The sequence below is a fragment of the Amblyomma americanum genome, chromosome 4, assembly GCF_052857255.1.
Source record: "Amblyomma americanum isolate KBUSLIRL-KWMA chromosome 4, ASM5285725v1, whole genome shotgun sequence".
Lineage (NCBI taxonomy): Eukaryota > Metazoa > Arthropoda > Arachnida > Ixodida > Ixodidae > Amblyomma > Amblyomma americanum.
Genome location: NC_135500.1, coordinates 105047208 through 105075091, shown reverse-complemented (window position 1 = coordinate 105075091; position 27884 = coordinate 105047208). Strand labels below are relative to the sequence as shown.

General features: G+C 44.8%; 1 protein-coding gene across 1 annotated transcript in view; it reads right to left on the bottom strand.

Annotated features, from left to right (window-relative positions):
- Positions 1-27884, bottom strand: part of LOC144130292 (MAM and LDL-receptor class A domain-containing protein 1-like) — a 171004-nt gene that overhangs the window by 36833 nt on the left and 106287 nt on the right. Inside the window, exons 17-20 of the mRNA XM_077664244.1 lie at positions 17718-17869; positions 11694-11778; positions 8386-8505; positions 6461-6616 (exon numbers count right to left, since the gene is read on the bottom strand). Of these exons, the coding sequence (XP_077520370.1) occupies positions 6461-6616; positions 8386-8505; positions 11694-11778; positions 17718-17869 (513 nt within the window). The remainder of the gene's footprint in view (positions 1-6460; positions 6617-8385; positions 8506-11693; positions 11779-17717; positions 17870-27884) is intronic.

Genomic DNA, 27884 nt, shown 5'->3' with positions numbered 1-27884 from the left:
GACGCCTTTTGTGAAGATTCACGAGCCGTGCTTCAGGGCGAATGTCGCTCATACTACCCACGCAGCAAAATACAGAAAGACAGCAGCAACCCTGCTTAAACCGTGAATTAGAAAAGAAAAACAAAGAGCACATCCAAGCACAAGAGGAGCACTTTAATTTTATTTTTGTTGGTGTCACAACTGATATGGAGAGAATCGAGCATGCTCTAAATAGCGGAGGTAGCCTGAAAGCGATGAAGAGGAAACTAGGCATAGGTAAAAACCTGATGTATGCATAAAGATAAACGGAGGGCAATGTCATTAGCATCATGGATAAAATAGCGAAAGTAGCCCAAGGGGTCTGCGCAAATCTATAAAGTAGCCAATGTAAAAAGATCGTCAATGTGAAAGACAGTAGCGTGAAGCAATGCGTCATCCCGCCAGTAGTGAAAGAGAAATTAAACAAAGCCTTCGGAGCAATTCAAAGGGGAAAAGCAGCTGATGAGGATTAGGACACAACAGATCAGTTGAAGGATGGAGGGGAGATTGTGCTAGAAAATTAGGCACCTTGTATGCGCAATGCTTTAATACCTCGGCCATACCAGAAGCCTGGAAGAACGGGAATATTGTCTGAATTCATAAGTAAGGATACGCCAAGGACTTGAAAAATTACAGACCGATCAGCATAGTGTCCGTTGCCTGCAAGGTACTTACTAAGCTAAAGGCTACTAGAGTCAGGGCAACGTTATACTTCAATAAACCAAATTACCAGGCAGGCTTTCGGAAAGGATATTCCACAATATATCATATTCACACTATCAATAAAGCGATAGAGAAATACGCAGAATACAACCAACAACAATATATAGGCTTCTTAATTACGAGAAAGTATTCGACTCCGTGGAAACCTGAGCAGTCGTAGAGCCATTCACCGCCTGTTTACAGGGGGTATTTCAAGGCCTCATTTGGGAACAGTTGGGGATAAGAGTTAATGGAGAATACCAAAACAATCTGTGATTCCGTGATGATCTTGCCTTGCTGAGCCACTCAGGAGGTGAACTGCGAATGATGATCAATGAGTTAGAGAGGCAGAGCAGAACGATTGGTCTAAGAAGTTAATATGCAGAAAACCAAAGTAAAGTTCAACAGTCTAGCAAGGGAACAGCAGTTCACAATTAGCAACGAGGTGCTGGAAGTGGTAAAGGAATATTAGTGACAGCTGATCCGGATCATGAGAGAGAAATAACTAGAAGGATAAGCATGAGAGGGAAATAAACAGAAGGATAAGGATGGAGTGGAGCGCATATGTCAGGTTCTCTCAGATCATGAATGACAGTTTACCAATGTCCCTGAAGGTAAAAGTCTACAGCAGCTGTATCTTGCTAGTACTCATCTAAGGGGCAGACACGTGGAGGCTAAGGAAAAGGGTTAAGCTTAAGTTAAGGACAACGCAGCGAGCCATCGAAACAAAAATGATAGGTGCAACGTTAAGAGATCGGAAGTGCGCAGAGTGGGTAGGGGACAAACGTGGTTTAATCTCATCCAAGCCGAAAACAAGAGGAAAAATGGGCTTGGACAGGACATGTAATGCGAAGACACGACAACCGCTGGTCCTGAAGGGTAACGGAGTTAATTCCAAGAGAAGGCAAGCGTAGCAGGGGGCAGGAGAAGGTTAGGTGGGCGGACGAGATTAAGAAGTTTGCAGGCATAGTGTCGGCGCTGCTGGCAATGGTTAATTGGAGAGACATGGGACAGGCCGTTGCCCTGCAATGGGCGCAATGAGGCTGATGATGACGATGATCACGGGGGTTCTTTGGAGACAGAAGACCTTGCAAAACGGTAAAATGCCACCCGTTCTACTCGATTCTTTGTGAAGACTGATATACTACCAAACTCTTTCGCTTTTTTCTCATTTTATTCTACATTGCCTGACTTACATTCTACGATCGAAGCAACCACAAGGGAAAGTTAGTGAGAATTAAAGACGGCATCATGGGCACCAAAAGAGAGTTTTGGAAACGTGCGTTTGAACTACATTGAATATGCATTTGAAAATCTACTCTGACGGAATTAGACCGACAGAAGTGTCTTCGAGATTTGCTTTGGTCTACAAGACCTGTGGATGCAAAGATACATTGAATTTAGCTTGCATTCCTTCTTAATGAAGCCTCGGACAGCCTTGGCTATGCTTGGCTTCCTGTATACTTTTATGCCACAATCGGGCGTCTCTCGCAGCCTGAGCAGCTTAAGACTTAAAATCCTGTAAACCATAAACCATCATTCAAAAATGGCGTGCAATAGTTGTTATTACCTCAGCGACGGTCCCTAATTAAGAGAGGGTCAAGGGGGTCACAACTGCAATTCATATGAAGGGAATTTCACATACTTGGGTCTATGCATTACAAAAAAAGTTAGACAACAGCTCGATGAAAACGGCGGCTTATTCATTGCTTGTCGTGCGGCGCTCGTGAGAGCGCATTTTTTTCATATTTTCTGATACAGTTTACTCAGATGATTTACTCAAAATTGTTAATAATTACTGTGGTTTAGTGCGTTTCGTTAGGCTGTACAGGGGTTCAGAAAGTATTGATACAGTGTTTTTTGGCAACATATCTCTTGCGTGATCTGTGTTTGAGGCACGTAAAGGAAGCCTGCTAAGTACGAAGGACAAAGAAACTTGACTGCGCTGATGTGCTTGCACATGGTAGCGCTCCCAATAGTGCTTTGAACAAACGAAGCCAGGCCCCCACAGCGACCAAGTGAGTGGCCTCAGCCGGTTTGACAGGCAACGCAATTATACAAATAATCAAAACAAAGACGGCTGTCAATAATTGTCGTATTACAGTTGGCGATCCGGGACAGTTCTCCGAATCTGCAAAGGAGAAACATGTTTAAAGAGTCCAGGGAATACGTCACCCAGTCCAATCAGTACTAACAACCGGCGTCGGAAACTCCGGTTAGTTTCGGTTTCAGCTACTTGCGCGCACCTTGTACCGGAGGAGAACTGATTTTTAAAATACGAATGATTCCTACACATGCAGGCAGTGTGAAAGACTGAAGGGATGACCGATTTGTCTGACGCAGCAGGAAACGAAATTGCTCTGTTTTCGACCGCAGTAGTTCGAATCACGTTAGAGGATTAAGTTTTTGTACTGCTGGATACCACTGCCATGATTACGATGCAACGCTCCAGTTGGCTTTCCTCTGGCCACCGTGGGATGAATTCGCGGTATGTCTGGATTGGCTGGACAATCGCATATCTATGAAGTTTCTTAACCGCTGCTAACGATCTGAAACGAAATCGCCCACTGAAACACTGTCTTCGGTTTTTCGAAGCTAGAAAATTTGCTCCGAATGACCAATGAAATAAGTGACAACAAACGGTCCAGCGTAATACAAAAAACACTTCCTCGAGAAGGCTAATAATGCGATCACGAAATATTTAAGCCTGTGCGCACCAATGCGAATGGGCTGAAGTGCGAAGCACTGTGGCTGGTGGGGGAATTAAATTGGGAAGACCTTCTTACATTGGCTAAGAAAGCGGAAAAAAACTGTCTGGAAGTATTTTTTTTCTGTCGAAACACGTAAACGTGATATTTATTTCCGATGTGTTGTTACTGAACGTGCCAGCTGGCAACATGCTGTTTCAACGTTTTTCTAACGTACACTTTTCATTGATGATCCGTTTCTAGTGTGTAATTCTTTGGCATTTGTTGAATATTTGAAGCATAATAAACCTGGGGTGTGTGGTATGTTTAGTATTGATGTGCAGGACATGTTTTACTCCCGACCGCATGACAGGATTCTGCAGTGTGTTAGGAGGTGTATAGAAGCAGATAATGATGAAGAAACATTCATTTCAAAGTGCGGGGTTTATGAAACTGCGTTTTTTAAACCTTTAGTTTTTTTATCTTAAATCCACTTTTGTTGAATGGGAGGGCAGACTGTATATTAAAAAAGAAACGGGGGAGTGCATTGGCTCAACAGTATCTCCAGTGCTCAGCAATATCTTCCTGTGCTCTGTTGACAAGGCTATCAAAGGTCATTTAAGTGACAGCGTTAAACAGGTGTTTGACATGTGGATGATTATCTAATTTTCGTTGACAACATTGACTTCAAGAGGCAGGTAGATGACATTTTAAAGATCTTTGATGTTAGCGGTTATGGATTGAAACTGACCATTAAAGTTCCTCAGGACAGTGAGCTGCAATTCATATAGTTATCCTTAGTTATAACTTAGAGTGGATATGAAACATTATCACATGTGTTGGTCCTTTCTGCAGCAGTCGGAAAAGCATTTGCTTAGTTACCATTCAGGGCATCCATAAATAGTGAAATATAGTACAGCTGTGCCCTGTTTGGGATCAGCAATATCTTAGTGATGCATGCATGCAATTAATAACAGTTTCAAACTGCAGTTAGAGAGGCTGAGATCAGAGGGCTTCCCAGATGATGCAATAATGCTTGCAACATAATCATGAAAAAGCATAAGTGATTTGACAAGCTAGAACCGCCGGGTCCTTCTAGTAACGAGAAAAGAAAGTATGCTGTAATACCATGCATTCATCAATAATCCCACTGGCTAAAGCAAGTGGGCAATAGGTATGGGGTGGAAATGTTGTCTTCTGCTCCTGAAAAAAACTAATAAAAATTTGCACTAATCTTTATAGGAGGGCCCGGAGACAGAAACAAAGACCAAAAAGTGCATGTGAAACATGAGTTGCAGTTTGTATCATATGCGTAGGGCGTCGTTTCTGACATTCCTTTTACCTGCGCATGAACTGTATAGGGCAAACCATGATATGCTTGAACACGCGACTACGCCTGCAAAACATGTCTTTGAGAGGTGCTGCTTCTTCTAACTTGCCTTTAAATTACAGAGATTGTTGTCCAAGTAATTCCAGTTCCTCAAGCGAATATACAAGCACTTCTCTTTTCATTCAAACTGAACTTTTGTATAGCCATAAAGATCAGTTAACAAGAGGAGTTTGCGAGGCATATCATACTGACATGAAAAACGACACATGCGTGAGCATTCCTTCTGTCCTTATCAATGAGTGTGAAATTACGTATCTTAATTCCCATCGGTAACGGTTTTAATGCGTGATAAGTGACTTCCCTGTTTCCCTTTCCATTTTTAATTTTTTTTAGTGGGATGGCTCAATAAAATTGCTGTCAATGGCCTGCCTATCACTTATAGGAGATAACAGCGCTCGAAAATGTTCCGGACGGATGTGCTGCCGCATTTCCAAGATCATGGTGACCGGGGCGACAGCCCTGCCATACGGTGGCGCCAGAGCGCGATCACGTGTTTATTCTTCTTAGTCTCTCGCAGGCTTCGTTTCAATACTAAAAAAAAATGGTTTATGGTTTATTGCTTATGGGGTTTAGAGACCAACAGCAACTCACTCAGGCTATGAGGGGCGCTGTAGTCAAGGGCTCTGAAAATTTCGACCACTGTGAGTTATTTAACGAGCATTGACGTCGCACAGTACACGGTCTTCCAGAATTTAGCCCACATTGTGATTCAACCGCCCCAGCTGGAATCGAACCCGCGTCTTTCGGGTCAGCAGACGAGCGCCATAGCCACTGAGCCACCACGGCGGGAAAGCAACAATATATGCGGGATGGACATGAGAGGCGACAAACAGTGAATTACCGTTGTATAATTAGTAACAAGCCGAGCGAATTTCTGTCGCATGCAGATACTTAAAAGATCAAGAGATTTTTAGAGTCCCGAAGCAGTCGGACTATACATTAAAGAAAATAAATGAACCTAGAGGTCTTGGTTTTCACTCGTTCCAGGGAAGTTGTAAGATTGGCCTGATTACTGAAAAATATCCTACCCTGGTCTATAAACGGCGCTAAGCATCAAGTTTGGTTGCAGCGCTGGCAAGAAATAAGCGACACCAAAGAAGGACACGTTTCTGAGGCGTGCTACAAAAAACTTTATTTGCTGTTCCTGAATCCCTCTGTAACGTAACGAAATGCTCTTTGGCTCGAAACGAATATTACCAATTGTGGACAATTTTTCTTACCGCATAAACTAATAAGATTATAACTCAACACACTAGCGAGCGCGCGCCACACGAGCGAAAACATTATGAACTTGATTTCATACAGCTTGGATGTATCTCGTTGTTTAAGTTAAACATCACGTGAAGTTACGTGAAAAAACCAGTAAGTAAGTCTTCAGTCGGCCATCTAAACTCACGCTTGCGTATGCCAGCTGACATGCGTCAGGCGGTACCTGATGAACAGCGCAGAAGAAAAGAGAAAGCATAATCTTCCATATCGAAAGTTCGAACAGCGCTTTTCAGGACTAAATATTTTGGTATTTAAGCATAGAATGAAAGCGAGCAAAAGCTGTTATCGACTGACATGAAACGTCGCTGTCACAACATGTATCAGTGGCTTACAAATCTGTTTTTGTTTGTTTTTACATGTGTCGAATTTTTCACTGTCGTCATGGACAGCTTACCTTCGGGATTTCCATTTGTGTGGTCCCGCGTCGGGCCAAAGGCCAGTGAAGACGACGGCCACGCCAACATCCACATCTGCGTCGTTCCCTCCGGTGGTGCCTGGGGCACCCAGTCACAAAAGGAGCTGTCAAAGTTGCAGCCGAGCCCGTAGTCGCCTGAAAGTTGATCAGTTGTCGCACTCGGAGCGATGCTCTATCATAATGATTCAAATTCATCACGTTTCTTAGCTTTTATTTTTAATGCGAGAGCATTACTTGGTTCGTTGTGTAAAAATAGCAGGCACGCATGACAGAAACACGGCACGGCCATCACCCCTCCTGAAGGAGTGTCACTGCAGCCGCCCAGGCAGGAGAAGGGAACACTCCTCACACTGTGCAATGCGACTCTCTCCTTGCGAGAAGGGTGAGTGCCTTCGCGATGAATAGACACAAGTTTGGGGGTGCCTCTCATCTTCCCTGGGGTGACTATACAATACTCCCAGTCTGATAACAAAGTAGACAACCCTCAAGATGGGAGCGGCTAGCCACCTCCACCACATGCACTGGGCGAGAGGCCACCGTCCAGCATGACTTGATCTTGTACACGGAAACATTGGCTTGTCGCGTCCACAAGATATTCTAGAAAATGCGATGCACCCCTGTCCTATTCATGCCCCCCCCCCCCCCCCATAATTTCTTTTGGCTTGCGAGCATAGCAAACATATTAAGCGCTTTCCACTCCAGGAGCACATATAAACGTCATTGCGGTTTGACCACATTGGCCCGAGCTTCTAAGGTTGTGGTTGTGTTGTGGCCAATATCAAAACAAGGTAAATAGTAAAGCGGTATTCTGTAAGTTTAACTGGCGGGAATTATAAGGGTGGCCTCTGTACTTGCATGTGGCGGTCTGGCAACCGCGAAAAGGAGCTTATAAAAGAACCTGCAGCCGAATATCCTGGAAACGTATTTTGAGAGCTCCGCGATTATTTTTGACGCGTCGTCAGCACTGGAAGCTTGGTAGCCGCCAGAGTTAAACGCTGCCAAGCGAAAAAGTACCAGGCTTTCTTCTGCCTTGAATTAATGTTTGCATTATGTAGTTACTTACTCTATGTTCCCGTCTGATATAAATTTTGCGATTCTTTCATGGCGTAGAAATATATTGCGCAGTTATTACAACCTTTTTTTCTTTTAACGCATGCCCATGTTGTAAACCTTGCATATTTATAAAAATCGATATTTGCTTGGATGTTAATCAACAATAAATCACGTCTCATTATGATCGGAATCCGAATGTGATCACAATATGAAGTGAGATGTGAATGTAAATCACATTCCAAAGTAATTTAATCGTGCTTAGAAGCCGAACTGCTGAATCACGTGATCCAGCGTGGCGGGTACATCCACCAATGCGGGAGGATTATTATAAGGAGTCAGATGTCTCAAATTTAAGCAAGTTCTTCTTCAAAGAAGAGATTTCTGGCCATTCGATGCATTTTTCAGTCATTAACAAGCGCCCTTTTTAAAGTATCCTTGTACAAACTTCACCTACCATGGCCACACTGACATGAGTGCGGATCAAATTAAAGAAGAATTTATTTAGGTTATATAAGGTGGATTCAAATCAAACTTTCTTCCCTTGGCTCTTACCTAATGTAACGTTAACATTTCATTGTTATAATTTTTTTCTTGATCGAGTGCTCTGTTTTTCTGTTTGAGTAGCATTAACGAGTCTTTTTTATGTTATCTTCTTTCCTGGAAGCATATAAAATTTTATCGAAAACTGGATTGTTAAACCAAAATACTGAACCTCGCACTCAGTGAATGGTTGAACGCTTGATCACTGATAATTACGTGCTGCCTACCCAGAAAGCTTGGTATTAAAGTCGCGCATCACAATGCATTATAAGCACTGTGCACACACGCTTTGCCGTATCTGCTCAGCTTACCGCAACCATGCTCATCGCTGTTGTCCCCACAGTCATCCACGTAGTCACAGCGAGCGTCGAGTCTCACGCAGGCCCCATTGGCGCAGTGGAAGTTCAGGTTAGAACAGTTTTCATATGTAGCTGGGAACAACACGAATCGAATTACTATGCATTCAGTGCGCGATGGTTTGCAGTACCGTGTTGGCTCACATAATGAACGCACCCGTTTTCCCATAATATCTCGGAAAATTTGGGGGTGCATTATGTACGTAGGTGGATTATTCAGAACTATTGTATTTTTGACGGCCAAAGTAGGGGTGCGTCGTAGCGGGCAAAGGCCGCAGTGCGTCAAGGGGCGAAGTCAATCCTCAATCAAATACTGGGGCTACCATCATCAGTACTAGAACAGGATACGTCTACCTTTCAGTCCATTTCATGCCTGCACCTGCATTTGATAAGGAGATAGGTGAAAATTTCTCAATAGGAAAATCACCAACAGCACACACTAAGTTACGACATGCTTGACGGAGCACAAATGGCTGTATTAATTCTCTTTGCCCTGTCGATGAACGGGCACAGATGCTGAAGCTGTCGAAAGCCCGCGAAACCAAATTCAAAATCGTGCTTAGCACTAATAATCTTCAAGAATGAAATAGTTGTGATATCTACTTAGTCGCATTTCCGCAAAGCTTTTCCTTAAAAGGTTGCGCATTTCACTTATTAGTCCTTCTGCGCGCAGCCGGTAGCGTTGGTCCTTAACTTAACTCGCGGTACGAGATGTATCGAAATTTGTAGGAGGAGCTGGGGCGAAACATGCGCATTTACGAGGATAGGTAAGTTGACACTGAGAATCGCAGTGCGCCGCCCTTGAACACCTGCCGCTTCGAAAAACGCAAGTCCTTACGAAAGTGGCCATCCAAGTCTGCTCATCTCTATGCGGACTCGCTCTCTGTACGCATGGTTTCTATGGAGTAGGTGTAAATAGGCGATTGATTATATGTTTATGGTCCATGCTCGGCCCCATGATGATACTCCAGCGGTCCACGTTCTGGAGAGCTATTTTCGATGTCTGATTCAGTAAAGCATCATCGGTTGAACCAGACAGCTTACGAATAAAGCATACAGTCTCCGCTTTGGCAGTGGTTGGATAATGGCAAAGCGCGCGCCAGATGCTGTGGCGTGAGCTCCAACGTTCTGCTCAAAGTAAACTAGAATATTGTCTATTCATAAGAACGCAAATGAACGATGCCACTTTAGTTACACTTTGCCTGAGTTACTCTCACTAGTTATATTTCTCATCTATAAGGCCAATGGACTTGAACAAGCGGCCGTGAGGGCTTTGGAGCCTATCTACACGGAACGCCCAGAGGTTTCACCGAATTTTCAGCTTCAAAATCAGTTTAAGTCGGCGCAGTCAAGCATTCCAGAAAGCGTTTCGGCTCTCCTCCGGCTCCATATAAAGGAAAGAAGTTGGAACGTGGTTTTGCAAGGCAGGGCTAGAGCCCTTCATAGAATAGTTGACAGCATGAGCCGGTTTTTGAGTTACTACCTCCGTGTCTTGGTTAGAGACTTCTGTCACCGCTCGCGGGCGAATAAAGTTGGGCAAGTCTTATTTATATTTGGGTTGTCATCGCATGCACTCGTTCACAGCATCGGTGGTCTTTAGCCGCGTCTAGCATGTAGTGTTCTGTAGTAAAACGCGCGAGTTTCTTCATGGATGAATGAACTTCTTTGTCGATACATTTCTAATGACATACATGATTGCCAGAACAGCAGCTTGGCCTTGTTGGTTCTTAATCCTAATGTTTAACAGCGCGCAACGTAGACGACAGGCGATAAGGGAAGCACACACAACGAGCGCTGACTTTCAACAACGTTTAATTAGAAAGGTCAAGCAAGGAAGCGAAAGAAAAAAGAAGGATTGTGGCCCTGCCATATGTACACAACGCATCCCATCGTCTAAAAAAGATTGGTGGCAAAGCAGGCGTTAATGTTGTTGTAACAGCCCGAAGAAAACTAGAAAGCTTCCATCGGCGTGTAAATGCAGAGCAGCCGAAAAAGCGGCAAGGGTGCAAAATAAACCACCAGAAGTGCATTGTGGAATACGTGGAAGCCGATGTGTATTCAATTCCTTTAAAATGTGGGAAAGAGTACGTAAGCAGACGGGCAGGTGAACCAACGCGAGAATGAAGGAGCGCAAAATTAACGTTGATCAAGCCTGTAGGCATATAGGTATTCATGTCAGGGATTGCCCTTCCAAAACATGTGCCACGGAATTCAGACAATGTCTAGTGTAGAATAGCCACGGTGAACAGTTGGTCCGCGGGATTATTGAGGACAACGAGATAGCTAAACGAAGGACCAATGCGTAGCTAGCCGTCCATATTGTTAACATAAAAAGCAACTTAGGCTGTTGGGCGTGCAGTAATCTTGCTCTGAGTTTGCAGGGCGACGGGTGTATAATGGTGTAATATGACGTGTGTGTGAACGTTTGCTGTCCGTGCTAATATAACAGTTTCGTCCTTTCCAATTAAACGCTGTTGAAAGTCAGCGGTCGTTGTGTGTGCTTCTCTATTCGCGCGTCGTCTACGTTTTGCGCTGTTAACGTCAGGATAGAGGATGCGCCAACTTCGCAAGAGACAACACAAAGAATACACCAAGAGGCACAGTCAGACCTGCTGTTGTCTGCGACTGTGTCTCGTGGTGTATTCTTAGTATTGTCTATTGCGAAGTCAGCGCGCTCCAATGTAATTATGAACGGCCAATTAGCCCCCATTAAAGCATTGGGGATACGTTTCTTTATAACGGTCGCTGCTCTCACGCTTTTATCGAAATTACGGTCGAAGTGGTTATTGATAGTTTTCTGCATTTACGTAACTCATATCACTGCTTGGGCAGCTACAAAGGCGGCGAATCTTAACATTATTTTAAACACCAGCGTTTCAAGCGGAGTAATATCGGGGTAAAGGTTTGCGGGACGTGAGTTTTAATAAAAATGCTTATTGCAGCTTCAAATCATCAACCACTCGCCTGATATTGTATGAAGGTACTAAAGGCCTAAATGCTCCTTCCTCTGGTGACAATATGTTGCGACTGGGTAGCGAAGTGGAGATGGAATAAATTAACGTTTTTGAAGAAATCGCGTCCCGCCAACTTTTGACCCCGATAGTGCCTTCCATACAAGGAAGAGTCGTCCGAGCTTAAAGAAATATTTCTCTTGCAGCACTACCGAAAGGAAGTGAAATTTGGCAAGATATAATTTATTAGTCATGGAATAGAAATACGTGTTTACACCTACACACAACAAAAAGAAATGGTCCAGTTCTCACCTGATAAAGCGCATCCTTGGTACTTAATAGCGTCTACTGCAATCATCGATTGCCCTTTGGATTTCTGGCGGCCCTCTAATTTGAACTGGGATGAAAATGTCCATGTCAGGATAGAACTCTTACTAATAAAAAATAACGTGCAATCAGCAACAAAACTAATTTCTTGTTGTGTCAAGGCGTGTTCATACAGACTGCGACATTGCATTTGTTAGACTTTTTCGAATGCGTACAAAACGTGCGTGCGGCTTAGAGAGCGTGCGGTAGTTTTGTGAAACCGATTTTACGCCAAAACGTTAATTCTGAATGGTTTGTTTTAGATCTGCATATGTCAATTCTGCAAGAAATGCACATGTGGGCGCGGCTGGAAAAGCATGAGGCAAAAAAAATTGACTGCTGAGGGAAGCCTTTTTCATCGGAGCGTGTCGTGAAAAGGTTCCTTTAGAACTGAACGCAAGAAAATAAAAGCAGTGCTTCCGAGAACAAGCTCTTTCATGTTCTGGCTGAAATAATGAATGAATAATACAAATGAAATGAATTATTTTTTTAATGGAATAGCATTCAGGTTCTCGGCTCAGAAAAAAAAAATGTCATGCTTCTTAGTCACAAAATTCTGTGATTGGGCGATAAGCTTCATGTGACCATGTGAAGCCATGACAACCTGCCCAATGGGGCAAGTCGCAAGCGGCCCGTTGAATTTTTAGCAGGCTGCCCGCCGTTGCCAATTTCAATCCAGTTGTCACCTGCACACAGTGGCGCTGCTCATGAGCCGGGAGCTCCAGAAGGGCAACCTGGGTCGCACAGGCCCCAGCGGTGCCTGTGCTTAACACATCCGCAGCACTACACCGCTGCACCACAGCGGCCCGCGAAATATGCCTGCGATTGAGACGGTCGTGATGTCATCAACATAACGCGACTAGCAAAGGTCCAGTCATAGAGCACCGTGAAATTTGAACCATCAAAATTAGCAAGTTTGCCCAGCGCCGAAAAGTTCAAAGTGCCTCCCAAATTTCGGAAGTAGGCCCATGACAGAAACTCCAATAAGGTGGATTAGTGCATCGTTTTAGTATTATCGCATTTGATAATCGAATGAATGGTACTGGAGCATTCTGGAAGGTGATGACACATGTAACCATTTGAGTGCAATGAAACCGCCTCCAATGGAAGTTTTGACGGGGAAAAACGCAAGAACAATAAACAGTGTTTTCAGGGACCAAAGCAGGCAACCTACATGCTATAGAATTTTCTTCTTAATGAAGGTGGTTAAGAAGCCCCAAGATTTTATCGCGTAGCATCGGAGGTCACTCGTTTGCCCGTATTTGGGCACTAATAATTGCAGTGTCTTCATGCTCATATTCACTCTAATCTCCGCGCAAGTGAGTAGTTTCGTTCGGAGCACTTTCAGAGTGGTCCTCTGAAACGTAATGCTATCTCGTATTTTGATAAATAATAAACGTGCTCGGCATAAACAATGGCACGACGGTGCGCGAAGTTACGCGCCAATTAGTTACTTAGGATTTTTCAGATTTTTGTTGGTTCGCTACTTTTCATTCGATCAACTCGTCTATTCCCATCACCACGGCGACAAGCCTCCCACAATAAAAATAATTAGAAATACAGAAAGTTTGCGGCGAATGTACTGATCCTCCATAAGGGTACGAAACTCGATCATACTATTGGCGGCTGCGGAGAATGATTTCATGTTTTATTATATGTTTCATGAAGAGCAGTTTGGTGTGTCGAAATCACTAATTTGTGTGTTTCAGAATCGAATAACATTTTAAACAGACAGTTCTACAGTGCAATAGATACTTAAACTTCACGATTTTTTGTAATCTCCTTAACCTACAATGTATAACCTACATATTCTATGTTAAGGAAACTAGACAGCACTTTATCGCCTATTCTTAAACAACCCTATTTCCCTTGCTCACAGGGAGACTGAAGCGGTGCTGAAGCACGTGTCACTTCACGTTTCACGTTCATAAAAAGTTTTCAGACAGTTCACGTCCTAAACTATCCTTACTTCTCGTTATAAGTTTGACTTCCTCAAGTCGTGGCTCACAGTTTTCCTCCTTGTCATCATTGCAAAAGCGGCAATGGGCGGGCAGATTCTGGAACGAGTCCGGTCGGTAACCTGTCGATCTTTCATTTTCCCTCCCGCGTTCATTGACGCAACGCCCAGTTTTCCTTACACCTATTTTGCCACATGAAAAGCAGATCTCGTAAACTACACCCGTAACATACCGGGCGCATGGTTTGCGTGTTTCGTTCCACAGCCGGAAGTGGTAGGACCACCAGTGCTGACCTTGGGACATATCTTGGTCAATCTTTCACGGTGCACAGAAGACCATAGAGACGCCGTCCTTGTTACCAGCCCTTTTGAGATTGTGTCGTCATCTATCGTCATCTATAAAGCTGGCGTCATGTATGGAGTCCACAAGCTTTCATAGTTTGATTTCGGTAAACTCAGTGAGTGGCCTGCCTGGCTGGACGACGTCGACAATTACCTGTACGGCTTTGGACGATGCCAAATAAGTGGCTAATTTGAAGCCAGATCTCTTCTCTACGGCATAAGAAAGAAGGCTCGTAAGATTTTGAGGACCCTAAATCTTGTCCAAGACGAAATCAAGAACAATGCATTCGTAAAGTCAATGTTCAACGCCTGCTTCATCAGCTCATGTAACGTTTCCTACAAGAGCGCCTGTTTCAGACGAAGGAATCGGGAGGCAGCGGAGACAGTTGATGAGTTTTCAACAACGAGTGCTACATTAATTAGCCGATGCGACATTGGAGGCTTGAAAGAACGCTTTAACCGTGAATGCTTTGCTGTCGAACTGACAGTCTCTGCGCTGTCCGAGTTGCTTATGAAAGGACGCCAGCCTCGAGTCACGCTTGAGACGGCAGCAGCAAATGTGAGACCTAAATAAAGGTTCACGAAGTAGAAAAGGAAATTGATTCAGGTAAATGGAGAAACTGCGACGCTTCAGTGACAGTGAACGTGGATACAATTAAAAAGATGCAAAGAAAGGCAGTTAAACCCGAGGGGCCAACACTCTGTGCATCTTGCGCATACTCGAGAGCCAAGTGACCCGCAGAACAGCGAACGTGTGCAAATTGCAAGCACTTAAGGCATTTTGCAAAAATGTGCACGAGAGTGCCTAATCCTCGCGTGAAAGAAGTCAAGCCCCCCCTCCCCCCCCCCCCCCCCACCGAAAAAAAACATCTTTTTTGCTGGTGTAGTCCGCTCAACTTTTTTGAAATGTCCATTCACCGACGTCGTAATAAATCGAAGCTTACTACAGAGTAAAATTGGCTCGAGAGCTCATTCCACAGTTGTCAGGTAAGATTTTCATGGAGAACTCAAAGATCTCAAGCCAGCAGGATTGCTCAAAAGACCGAGCGGAGGGAGCTTATTGGTGTTGGACAAACTCTGCGGAACCATTACCCGCAAAGAAAAATCGTCACAGCAAAGGTTTTACGTCGTCGAAGGTCTAACGATTAGCGTATTGGTACTTCCGGCAGTAGAATTTCTGGGCACTGTGCGTTTCCTGCACATCGTAACACAAAAAGGTGACTGCACGAAAATGTTGCTGGCGCTCTTTGATATCCTAGCAACAATGCTTGGCGCGAACAATGTTAACCAGAAAAATGGAGCCCAGCTATTTGCCGTCTCGATGCCTCGCAAGATTACGTTCCAAATCAGGTCCACATCGGAGAATTGGAGACACAGAATGCGCTATACTAATGCAGTTATTATTCACAACAGGTCGGCCGGAGAAGCACCGTATATCGTAAAACTTTCAGCTCGTCTACCCGTAATGAGGTATGATAACCATATGCTGTCAACTCCTTGTGAAGGGCTGTCAGCTGGCAATTCCGAAGAGTCTTTGGGAGGAAGTCTTGACCAGAATTCATTAGGGCACCAAGGAATTTTGCGATGTCGTGCGAGAGCTAGAGAATCACCTTAGTGACAAGACTTCAGCGTTGCTGTTGTTGAAGTTGCAGCCAAATTCTACCAGTGGATTATGCTCAAAGTTCAGTCAAGAGAACCAATGTTGCCACCGAAGGCGCCGCATCTCTGGCAAAAAGTTGGAACTGACCTATTTCAGTTCAGAGGCAAAGAGTACCTCTCGCTTCTGGACTGCCGGTTTAGATATGCGGAAGTGCCTTTGCCCTCGAGATGCACCTCTTGAAAGACAGTGATTGAGAAGAAGAATAGCACCTTTCTCCGTCATGAAATGACCGAAACTAAAATCACAGACAATTGTCTTCAGCTCACTGCAGCATACTGCGCAATTTGCTGCCCATTTCTGATTCCGTCACATAAGCCGCTGCCTTCGTTACCATCAAAGAAACGGGAAAGCAGAAACAATACTTAGGACAATAAAAAAAGCTTTCGGAGAAGTCAGATAATTTAAATATGTCTCCTCTGAGCTGCCATACGATGCATCACCGCAATGGATTGGGCCAAGCTGAACTCTTAAACGCAAGGCGACTGCACAGTCGTTTGCAATTGCTCCCAGAGAATCTGACCCCGCCGTCGACTGCCCAAGATACATGAATAAAGAACGAGAGCAAAAAAGTGATGAAGACAGAACCACGATTTCAGCGGAAGGCAGAGAGCATGCCCTTTAATATCCCTGTTACAGGAAAGCGACGTGTGGCCACCAGAGTTCTGGTGTAGTGGAGAGAGAAAGGAAGACGGAAAGGCAGGGAGGTTACCTAGGCAGCGCCCGGTATGCTACCCTACACGTGGGAAGGCGAACGGAGGGAGAGATAGAAAAGGGAGAGAACAAAGGGATATGATCACTTTTCCACGTGTCCGTTGGCCGTTACTTGCAAGGTACACAGGGCACACGCTGATTGTTCACAATCTTGCACTCAGTCCTGAGTCCTTCAAGAACTTTAAAAGTGCCTTCAAAGCTGTCCTCTGCGATGAAGGCTTACTCCAAGGACCCAGAACCTTGGCTTCAATAAGGGGCCGAGGATCTAAATGGCGGAGTGTTGCAGCCAGGAGTGGAGAGGTTGCCTAACAAGACAACACGCTACGTTCGGTTGGTAAACACACAGCGTGGATTCCTGAGGCGCAACCGTAGAAACGTCGTCAACTAGCCAATGCCTCCCCATGTAGAGCCTGAGTTAATAGAGTCGTACCAAACACAGTACGTCAGAACAGTTAACGTACCAGAAAGATGCGGCTAGTGAGTGCAAACGAGGATTCTCGCTTTCCTGCCTTGAAGACATCCAAACCAAAGGAAGGAAGACCTAGGGCAAGTGGTGTTGTTTGCGGCCGACCAAATTATTTGTACATGAGGTCAGTGGCCCTCACTAGGTAATACAGGGGGCTACGGGAAGAGGGACTTCGAGCGAAAATAAACGCGCTTTCTGCACTCGACATCACCGCGTTCGCTTTGTTTACTAGATGGCCCCGGCAATCCACAAGATGATGGTTTAGCCGCCGTAGTCTGCCTCAATCGAAAACCGGATCTACACTGATCACCATGACATGTCTATTTGTGTTTTGCCCTTGGGTTTGGGTTTGTTTTTCTGCCATCTACTGCGTCTTGCTTGCCGTTTGAGCAAGACAGTGCGATGAAACAACGGTGAATGATCGCCAAACAAGATGTAATGAGGACCATTTACCACCTAAACCAGTCTTGCTTCATTGATCCACCAAGGCGTCAAACATTGTAGAGCAAGCAAAAAACTCTTCACATGCCTCGGAGGCTCTTGTGGAGAAGAGTAGTGGCTATGAAATTAACACCCTCCCCTTGTTTGTACCAGCGCTCATCTGAAAAACATTGCTAGAAATCATGCATTCTCAAGCGCGCCCCCATTGCTTCATGTGTACTTAACACTTCAGGCCTGGCGGAGTAACATCGAAATTCTGGTACAGGTGCTCGCGGGAGCTTTCGATTCCGTCGCACCAAGTCAATACCAATGTCCAAGCAGTTAAGCCCGGAAAACTGCACGAAACAGCTTTTATTACGACTAACATAGGGAAAAAGTTTTCATTGCGCTTACCATGACAGCTCTAGAATAGCGACCGACTTCTACGATCGCTTCATTCCAGACGCCTTCTTCTGGTATCTCGCTCGCCGCACGTAGAGTCCAAACTGGAAACGGACGCGGGTAGCCAGCGATTTTCATATACAGGTCAACGTCCACGTCAGTTCCTGCAAGGAGAGCAAGAAAATCAGAAAAAGCGCTATGAATCAAAGTACGAGTCTTCGTTGGTAAATTATGGCACCGTTTTCTTACGTGGCCCTAAAAAAAAACAGGGGGATAAAGTCGCCCTTGCCTGGTGATGATAATACTCGCATAACGCGCCTAAAAAAACTCGATTACCGAAATCTTTGCTCTTATTTTTTCGCAAAATTCTATAAAAATTCGTACGTGGTTGTAAAATTTTGATATCAGTGCTTTCCGCGAAATATGAGCTGCGGTATGGACTCCAAATTTGAATGCGAGACAGCCTCCGCCGAAGCTCAGCTAGTAGAGTACTGCAGGCGAAATGAGGAGCTTATGGGCGCGGATCTCAACGGTTGCTTGTAGCTCTCTTTTTTAAATACTTTTCTAGTCAAATATTACTTTTAATTGTGAAGAAACAGTGCAATATTTTAAGATTTTGAGCATAATGATGGCAATGGTCTAACCTTCCGATACATAAGCAAATCTTTTTTTCAAATTTTGCCCTGCGCTTGCACGCACTAGTGAATGGTGCCATTGAAACCCAATGAAGTAGGTGTTTGAACATAAACAGCGGAGGCATCTGCGCAAATATTTACTTTTGTGGTGTCACATTGCGACATGTGAAAAAATTGCATTCGCAAAGAACTCCCAATTGAGAAATGCGCTGGTCAAGAATTCTTGCCCTTGGTAAAATCGAATCTTAGCAAAAACAAACCACGCATTGAATTCCTCGCTGCAGTCTATACCAGCATAAAATAAAGGAACATTAATCAATAATGCTCAGATTTTCAACTTCTTAGCTCCTACCTGATACAGAGAGCGGCCACCTCTTAACATAGCAGTTGTAACGAACGCTCGCTTATTGGAACTGAGGGTAGCACTTCCTTTAAAATCTGTATTACGGCAGTGGCACTGCGTCTGAGGTAAGAGGAACAAGCGTCACTTCACCACCCGGTTAAAGCCGACGAGGAAGTGTTGTCAACTCGCTCACGCTGTCGAAAATCTCGCACTTCCCACCAACGCGGACACCGAAGAGCGGCTGAAAAATGCAGTCATATAACGCATGTCTCGAAAGGCGGCAAGGGAGCGACCAGAAAGCTCAGCTTCGCGGTACACTTCTCGCAATAACTTCGTCACCTCCAATTCTCCAGCCCCAATCCCTTGAGAGCAACATTCCCGTTGATTACATGCGCCACACAACGGTATGAGTGACATGCGGCCTATTTTTCTTCGTCCGACTGGTCTGACCCAAGGTATAAGTTTAGGGGACAGAAGGAGAATGAGGGCGGAAAGACATGGGAGAGATAGGATACACATGGCAGACGCTTTTTTCTGCACTATGCCAGTATGGCTGAGGATGATAACGGTGATGACGATTATGATAATGATGGGGACGTCGGGCGACTTGGTTCGCGAAGTACCCTGCTGAATTCGACAGTAACACGGCGCAAAAATTACGAAGATCCTGTTCGAACTCGACACTATGCGACGCACCAAGCCGCTGCCTTTCGTGGCTGTGGTGGTGGCCAAGCTGTTCTGCCACCAAATTCGATGTGTATAATCACCACTGGACAAGGATATCATTCGTGCAATCTAAGTGTCGTATTCGGGACACGTGATTGAAACCATGCTTATAGCAGCTGAGCGATTTTCCGAATTATATCCCTATGTTCACGGTTACCTTAGTGCACGACACATTTTCTCGATAGCTTTTGCCATATAGGATGATCATAACCGTAAAAGGCTATGTACATAAGGGACGAGAGCATTAGTATGCTAGTGAACGCTGCCAATATCAGTGTAGCGAAAGTGCAGGAACTAATGTTGCCTATTTTTACTTGGGCCTGTTCCCGGTTGTGCCTCAATCTAAATTAGCTTGCCACCTAAAGGGTTCTTTTAATATCGAGGTAATGATGTTCAGATTAAAAAAAGTCGGCATCTTAAGCAGGAGGAGGAAACAACTTTATTGACTCCAGGAACTTGTTCAGGTGAGGAGGGGGAAGGGAATTCGGCATCTTAAAACCCGTAAAAGATGATTTCGATATATACTCAGTGGCATTAGCAATCTAAAGCAGCAGTAAGTAAATGAGAATAATAGGGAAATAAAGCTAAATATACATAGGCATTAAAATATTATTACAACATTCACATTCTGCAGGACAGAACATTTGTTTTTACTGGCATTTAAGAGATGTAGCGAGAGTGCTTGAAATTGGGGATTATTCTGTAGGCAGAAAACAGCGCTGCTACAAATCACGAGGAAGGCAATGCCGGTGCTATGCTTCCTTGGCCCTTGTTGCAGCAGTTTTTTTTTTTTTGTTGCTGTCAGAATTATCAAGCTCCTAGCTCAACACGTTTTATTGCAGGGGCTCATTACCATTGACCATATTAAAAGCAGACTGAAAAAGAAACACATGTTTCCAAGGTATATTCTCAGATTGTGCTAATGTGTAGCTAAAATTAAATAACACGCAGTTACTTCGAAGTTAAATCCGTGACCAATATATTTTTAATGGAGTAATGGTGACTGAACAAAATACGATCGCAGTTCCATTACGGTCTGTATTAGGTCTGCATTATGGTCTGCATTAATATAGCTCACGACAATATAATGCAACTGCTTAATGTCGATGTATGATTATCAGACACTAAAGACAGAAAAGAAAATCAGTGATGACGGTTTCTTTTCGAATCCAGGTCTATGTTGTCCCAGACTATAAATTTTATAAATCTGTTATATTTCAACACCTTACAAAAAAACTAGCTGTATATAAGTACAAATTTTCCCTAACTATAGGAGGAAGGGCCAGTAAGTGCCAAGGTTCCTTCCTTTGTATCGACATATCCGCCCATTATATATAACAAAAAATGGGTGACAATCAATCTCCGCCTTTAAGTCTATGGCGCCAAAGCGGTTCCTCTTTCCCACACAGACACAGGCACTATATGCTTTTTATCAATCATAATCCATGTGTGAAAGACGACACGATATAAACAAGGCTTTTCACCTAAGACTGCACCATTTTTGAAAATAGGCGGTTGGAGTTACACGAACACTTTTTCCGGCCTAGCATCCTCAGTGGTATAGTACATCAGAATGTAGCAGAGACGTGCTAAATAGTAGGCTGGTTAACTACTAATGAATGATGAACACTCTCAAGGTTCGCTTACACTGTACATAAATACCCCCCCCCCCCCCCCCCCCCCGAGAGCAGAATATTGGACAGCCGCAGCTCAGTTCGCACAGCACAGGACGAGATATTCGGAGGTCGTGGGTTCGGATGCCATCTGCCGCATGTGGTTGTTTTCTCTTCTGCTTTCTTATAAATTATATTTAAGTGATTGTATATTTTCACTAATAATGTCTAAAAAGTTAAGGACAAATTTGCAAAATTCCATCCTCTATACTCCTTGGTTCCGGTGGATATTGAATTCCGTCATGTATGCCGTAGGGAGCGCCAATTTTCCCTTCACTTTAATGCTTAATAGCTTAACGAGGGCCTCGAACCTGGCAGCTAGCCTTGATGCCATAGGCAGCATAAGAGGGTTCTCGCACAGCTTCCGCCCTAATCGTTCAACCGCTTTACAACGTGGCACTCACAGTATTACAGTATGTACAGTCATGGACAGAAGTTTGCGGGATGCAGATTCACTGAAAAAAATTAATTTTTGCGTTGCCACGCAAGGTTGTCATCTGGTACTCGCATACCAGATAGAACGCGCATTTCCCCTCACGTATTTATGTTTTTCATTGACCTGCCGTGCCGAACTGCTCCGCAATAAATTGTTTTCCGCGAATCTGCATCCCGCAAACTTTTGTCCATGACTTTTTGTACAGGTGCAGACATCTCGCTTTCCCTCGCCTTCCCTACAGTGAAGGAAGAAACATTGTTTATCCATGACGAAGCATACTGGTGTACTCTCCTACCAGGATGTACATACCATAGCTGGAAAATTAAATTAGGCAGCGCGTGAGAAATGTTAGAAGCCAACAGCGTGTTCCGCTTACATTTGTCCGCATCTGTACTACGCCCGCCGCTATGGACGAGGGTGGCGCTGGTGAACACTCTCAAGACTCGCTTACACTGCGCATAAATACAGGACAGCCGTCCAGTATTTATGCGAATCGAACAGCCGTCCGATTCACTGTAGCTCCCTTGGTAGAGCAGAGGAAGCGAAATTTGGAGGTAGTTGGTTCTGATCCCACCGGCGACGTGTGTTTATTTTTCTTCTGCTTTCTTACGAATTATCTCCAAGCGATTAACCATTTACACCATTCATCTCCAATGAAATAACACCAGAGATTGGAAGAAAAACATCCCCTATGCTCCTTGATTTCGGTGGCTGTTGGCTTCCGTCATGTACGATTGAATAGTTAGCTTCTAAGCATTACTCTTATTGTCCCTAATTATTGAGAGGCGTCTATCCCACCTTAAATATTACCCATACCCATTTTTAGAATTTCGGCAACGCGATTACGCTCGGCGCTGTGGCCCAACAAATTTTGCCTACATCGTGTCAAATGCACTCACTTTTGAGAAGCTTGCAGGCAAAGCAAGCTCTCCAGTGTACGTAACTAGTCGAAACAGCCAAATTTGTTGGCCCACAGCGCCGAGGGTAACCGCGTTTTCGAAATTCTCAGCACTGAAATTGATATTACTTACTGTAGGCTACATGCCTTTCAATAATTAAGGAGCCTAACGTTAATATTAAAAAGATAACTATTGAGTACTAGTTAACGATCCTGCTTGTTAGCACGTCTTAGCTGTATTGCGATGTACTACACCACTGACAATGCTATGCTAAAAAAAAGCGCTCTTGTTACTCAAAAAGCCTATTTTTAAAACTTTTGTACCTTTAGGTGAAAACCCTGTATGTAAAGTCTCGCTTCAACGAAGGCGCACCATCTATCCTGCGTGGCCTAGCGGTAGCCTCTAACTAGCAGCTCAAAGGCTAGGAGATACAGCGGCAGGTGTGGCAGCTTGAGAGGTGACGCTGGTAACATGAGTCGTCTGCTGCCTGTTTATATGAGGGTGAGTACAAAGACGGCCAGTGCGCTTGCCGCGGTGCTCGCGGTTGTTTCGACCGCTCAATGTCTAAATCTGTACCGCGGCCCATCCCCTGGAAACACGGGAGCCGCAAGCAGGAACAGCGATAACCGCCGCACAGCGCGCCGGTGATCAAAGCGCACGGGGAGACGCATGGATGGATGGATGGATGGATGGATGGATGGATGGATGGATGGATGGATGGATGGATGGATGGATGGACGGACGGACGGACGGACGGACGGACGGACGGACGGACGGACGGACGGACGGACGGACGGACCGATGGACAGATGGACGGACTGTTCGTCTATCCGTCCCTTTTGCAACGGGGTGGTTGCAGTTGCCACCATGCTCGATATTTTCATTATTTTTGTTGAACGGTGCTGTAAATTGGTATTAAAATTTGCCATTTTCTTTAAATATGTTTGCCTACATTTTTAACCTTTTGTCACCCCTCCGCTTTTGAGCCACCAATCTTTCAATCGCTTTTTGCTAACTTCCACCGCAGATTTATTTACATGGCCATCCGGCATGCTTACTGGTTAATTTTCTAGTTCTTTTCCGCCATTGTGAGCATAAGTATTTTATTTTCATTCTAGAAGTGCGCCATGCCGCATAAGTTGAGAAAGAGGGAAGGAATGTAGGAGGTAGAAAGTTAAAAGAAGGAGTGAAGACTTGTTGCGAGAGGTAGTCGCAGAGGTTCGCGGTGAAATGAATGTTCACAGCTCACTTTACATAGTCGCGTTTGCGGTTTCACCACAGGCCCACCTCCCAGAGGAGCCATTTTCTAATAGTTGCTGTCGCTGGGCTCGTTCACAATGCCGCACATTACAAATGTGTGGTGTAGTGTCACAGTGAGGACACCTGTCAGTTGCTGGCAGATCTTTCGCACGCCACCGTTGACGGACCAATGCTGTCAGAGCCGCCCCTGCCCGAATCCCGTCCACGGATACATCGTCCTGCCGAGTAAGACTATGGGGGTGAGGGTGCAAACACGGAGGAATTAGAGCGCGTGTTCGCTGGCGCAGAACTGCGGAATTGGAAGCATGGGACAGGAACGGATCTGGGGGAAGAGGAGAAGGTGACGGATATTATGTTCTGTGGACCTTGAGCATGGCTGAAAATATAGTGTATGCACACAGGACATGAGTACTTTGCGCAGTGCACATGAATTGACTGTGAAATCTGGAATGTGCGTCGAACCGCCTTAAGCTGTTTTAGGGCGGCGCGGGAGTCGGTGTAAATATGAACTGTATTGAATGTTGGAAGCAAGCGGCTGGAAAGCAATGATATTATAAACGGCTTGAAGTTCCAATGTCAAGGGAGTGCATGTATCCGCGGCATATGTCGCGCGAGAGTTAAGATGCGGATGAGATGGACTATACACAGCAGTAACTCCCCGTCTCTACTGAATGTGATGCATCCGCGTACAATATGTACCCTTCAGGCACATACGTTGCTGATACCGACAGAGAAACAGTGGGGCGATTGCCTGCGAGCTGTCAATAGGACCACGGTGGAAGTGTTTTTAAACGATGAAGTAGAAGAGACTGTTTACGAGCTCTGTTTGCCACCCGTTGGTCGATGAGTTCACTGTTCGGCGAACTCCTGAAGCACGGGTATGGGTGCTAAACGAGGCAGATATTTTATGGTGCGCACAGCCTCACGATTGATAGCCTCAAGGGAGGCCCACAGTCGGCGGGTGAGACGTTTAAGCTGCGCCTGACATATTATCCGTGGCTGAAGGATAGAGCGTACAAGCTGGCGGGCCGTGTGAGCACGCGCTCCACCAGAGCGCATAGCTATGCGACGAATCACACCTATTGTAGAGTAAGTATTTAAAACCTTAGCTGCCCATCTGTTTTCGTCCAGTATTATCAGGCGTTCGTCATCTAGTATTTTACTCTGAGCCTCCCGTGCTTTGAACGATGCGCAGCCCCTATCGCCTGCACTGCCTCTTTTGTGGTTTTGCCGTGGGCACCCTACTGCTAATTTTCCAGCTGTTCTCTGATTAACTTCTAATCTGAACTGAACTTCTGCCCTTAAGCACAGAACCGTATTCCCGAGAGTAAGCTTTGGTACCGTTATTCCTTTCAAAATACCTGTCAGTAATTCATATTTGATGCACAACCATAATGTCCTATGTTACCTTATTCCGGCATCTCTTCGCCCTTTTGTCCCAAAAGTCTGTTCGTGCGTTTCCGCGTACCCATACCCCGAGATATTTGTATTTGTCCACTCTGGATATTTTATGGCCTTGTATTGCAAGCATCTGATCAGTTTTATCGTTGAAAATCATCGCACCTGACTTAGCTGCCCTAAAACTGAAACCTAGAACCACTCCTTCATGAACCAGAGTTTGCAAATGCTCCTGTCTATCTGCTAACAGCCCAATATCGTCTGCATATATTAAACCCGGTAGGCTTTGCTCAACGACTGTTCCGCCTAATCTGAAGGACAGATTATAACCTAAATTGCTTCATTGCAGCCTTCTTCCTATTTATCATATAAATCATGAGCAGCAGCGGTGATATAGGACCACCTTCCCTTAAACTTTTGTGTTCCTCGACAGTGGAAGTACTTTTTATCCCTTCCCATTTAATTTCAGCTTTATTTTCTGGTTATATTTCCTCTAGAAAATCAATTACCTCATGACCGTTACCTTTATCATTTACTATGTTCCATAGGAGTATCAGTTCACGTTGTCGTATGCACCGCTTATGTCGAAGTAGGCTAAATGCTGAGGTCTATTTTGCGCCATAGCTTTTGAATCCGTTGAAGAGTTTGAACCCGTTGAACTTCTTTTGAAGATTGGCCAGTTCTAAGCTCTTTTTTATTGTTCTGTCCTGTGTTTCTCCCTCATTTTGGGGTGATTACCCTATCGTCTTTACGAAATAACTCAGCTATAACTGATGTAATGAATTTCGCAGCGTCCTCTACCTCTAAAAATTTTCCCTCAGCATATTAAATCTGTTCCTGCTTTCTTTGATTCGTTTTACCCAGTCAGCTTATATGGTTCCAAAGTTTTCTCGGCCTCATTTAGTTGCATCATGAACTTCAGCCAGCCACCGATCAGAGGACTGCTTTATTTTAGCTGGAACAGGATCTGCACTTTCTGTTTCGTTTGTCATTAAGATTTTAATTTTTTGGTCTATATCCTCTTCAGAAACCTCAGCCCTTTTTGCTTCTATGTGTTCCGTTGAAGCCACCCGTCGTTGTTCGATGGCCTCCCTAATTCCTTATTCCGTGAGCTTTGTGGCGTCCTCTTTCCTCTCCAGCGGTTTACTCCTTTTACTCGCTTCATTTTTGTACTAACGAGTATTTCTAACTGATTATAACCTCAACGTTCCATGGGGCATTTTTCTATTGCCTCCTCTATGCCGGCTAATATTAGCGCTATTTGTTCGTCTTTTTATTTTGCGTTTTTTTACATTTATGTATTTCTCTTCTGATCTGGGCCTCAACTGTATAGACTAATACGCTTATGATCACTTCCCAGGCTGTACTTCCCCTCTTCGTCTATTTCCATTATTGCCAGCTTGCTATGTTCTCCCTGCGACATTAGGCAGTAGTCAATGTCCGTCTACCAATTACGGGATTCGCACGGAGATTTCTCTCTCACATTTAGTTTCTCTATTTAAAATAAGTTGGTTGTGCCGCTCACAGAAGTCTAGCATGAACTTTCCGTTACAATCTGTGTATCCATCCACAACCTCGACGTGGCCATTTATGTCACCCATCAGAATAATATCAGCACCGTATCCAAACAGCTTTATATCGTCACTAAGATACTTAACTAGCTCCTTGTTTTCATGCCTGCATTTGTCCCCGGTCCCTAAATAAACTACCCCTAGCCATGTCCTTTTACCGGCAATCGTACCTGATACGTAGACATGTTCTTTGGAAATTCATTTTATTACAAGCCAATTTTGCTTAACGTATCAGCATACCTACCCGTCCTCCCACCTTCTCCGTTGTTGTTATGTTGCTCCCTTCTCAGATGCATCGCTGGTATGGCTAGCGCCATCTATGTGAGCATCTGGTAACAAACAACTTTTCCACTAAAGCGGATTTTTCAGTAACGACTACGACGACAAAGATGCCGACGGCAGCTTTTCTGCAGATCAGAGCCCTTAACTTACGCCGACGCGTAGGTTAAACGTTAAACAATCCGCGGCTACCCTGCTAACCTCAACACAATGATGTATGTAATATACTCAGTATGCCACCTATAACTGACAGATATTTTTAATTCTAGGATTTTTGAGTTAGATACGCGTTTTTTTTTTCGGCATATCATTGCCAGCGTTGTCGTGTAACTGAGCAAAGCTCGTAATCCTGTCACAAAAGCACGTTAACCGTACTAATGGCAACCGCGGTTTTCGCTAACCGTGGTAAAGGAGGGAGTGAAAGAAGAAAGGAAGAGAGAGGTGCCGTAGTGGAGGGCTCCGGAATAATTTCGACCACCTGGGGATCTTTAACGTGCACTGACTTCGCGCAGCACACGGGCGCCATGGAGGAAAAACGCTAAGGCGCCCGTGTGCTGTGCGATGTCAGTGCACGTTAAAGATCCCCAGGTGGGCGAAATTATTCCGGAGCCCTCCACTACGGCACCTCTCTCTTCCTTTCTTCTTTCACTCCCTCCTTTACCCTTCCCTTACGGCGCGGTTCAGGTGTGTAACGACATACGAGACAGATACTGCGCCACTTCCTTTCCCCCCAAAACCAATTATTATTATTATTATTGCTGCCCATACTAAGGAACCGATCACGATTACGGCGCTAACCATGCTAATCGCGAGCCGTGCCTGGCGACCGCGGTTTGCGTAGCTAATCAACAGAGTGGCAGCATTTGCGGCCAAAAGGTGCCCGTCGGCGTCCGAATGCGAAATTCGCACGACCTGACCCGCTTCAGCAGCGTACGTTATTCACAGGAAATGACGTCTCA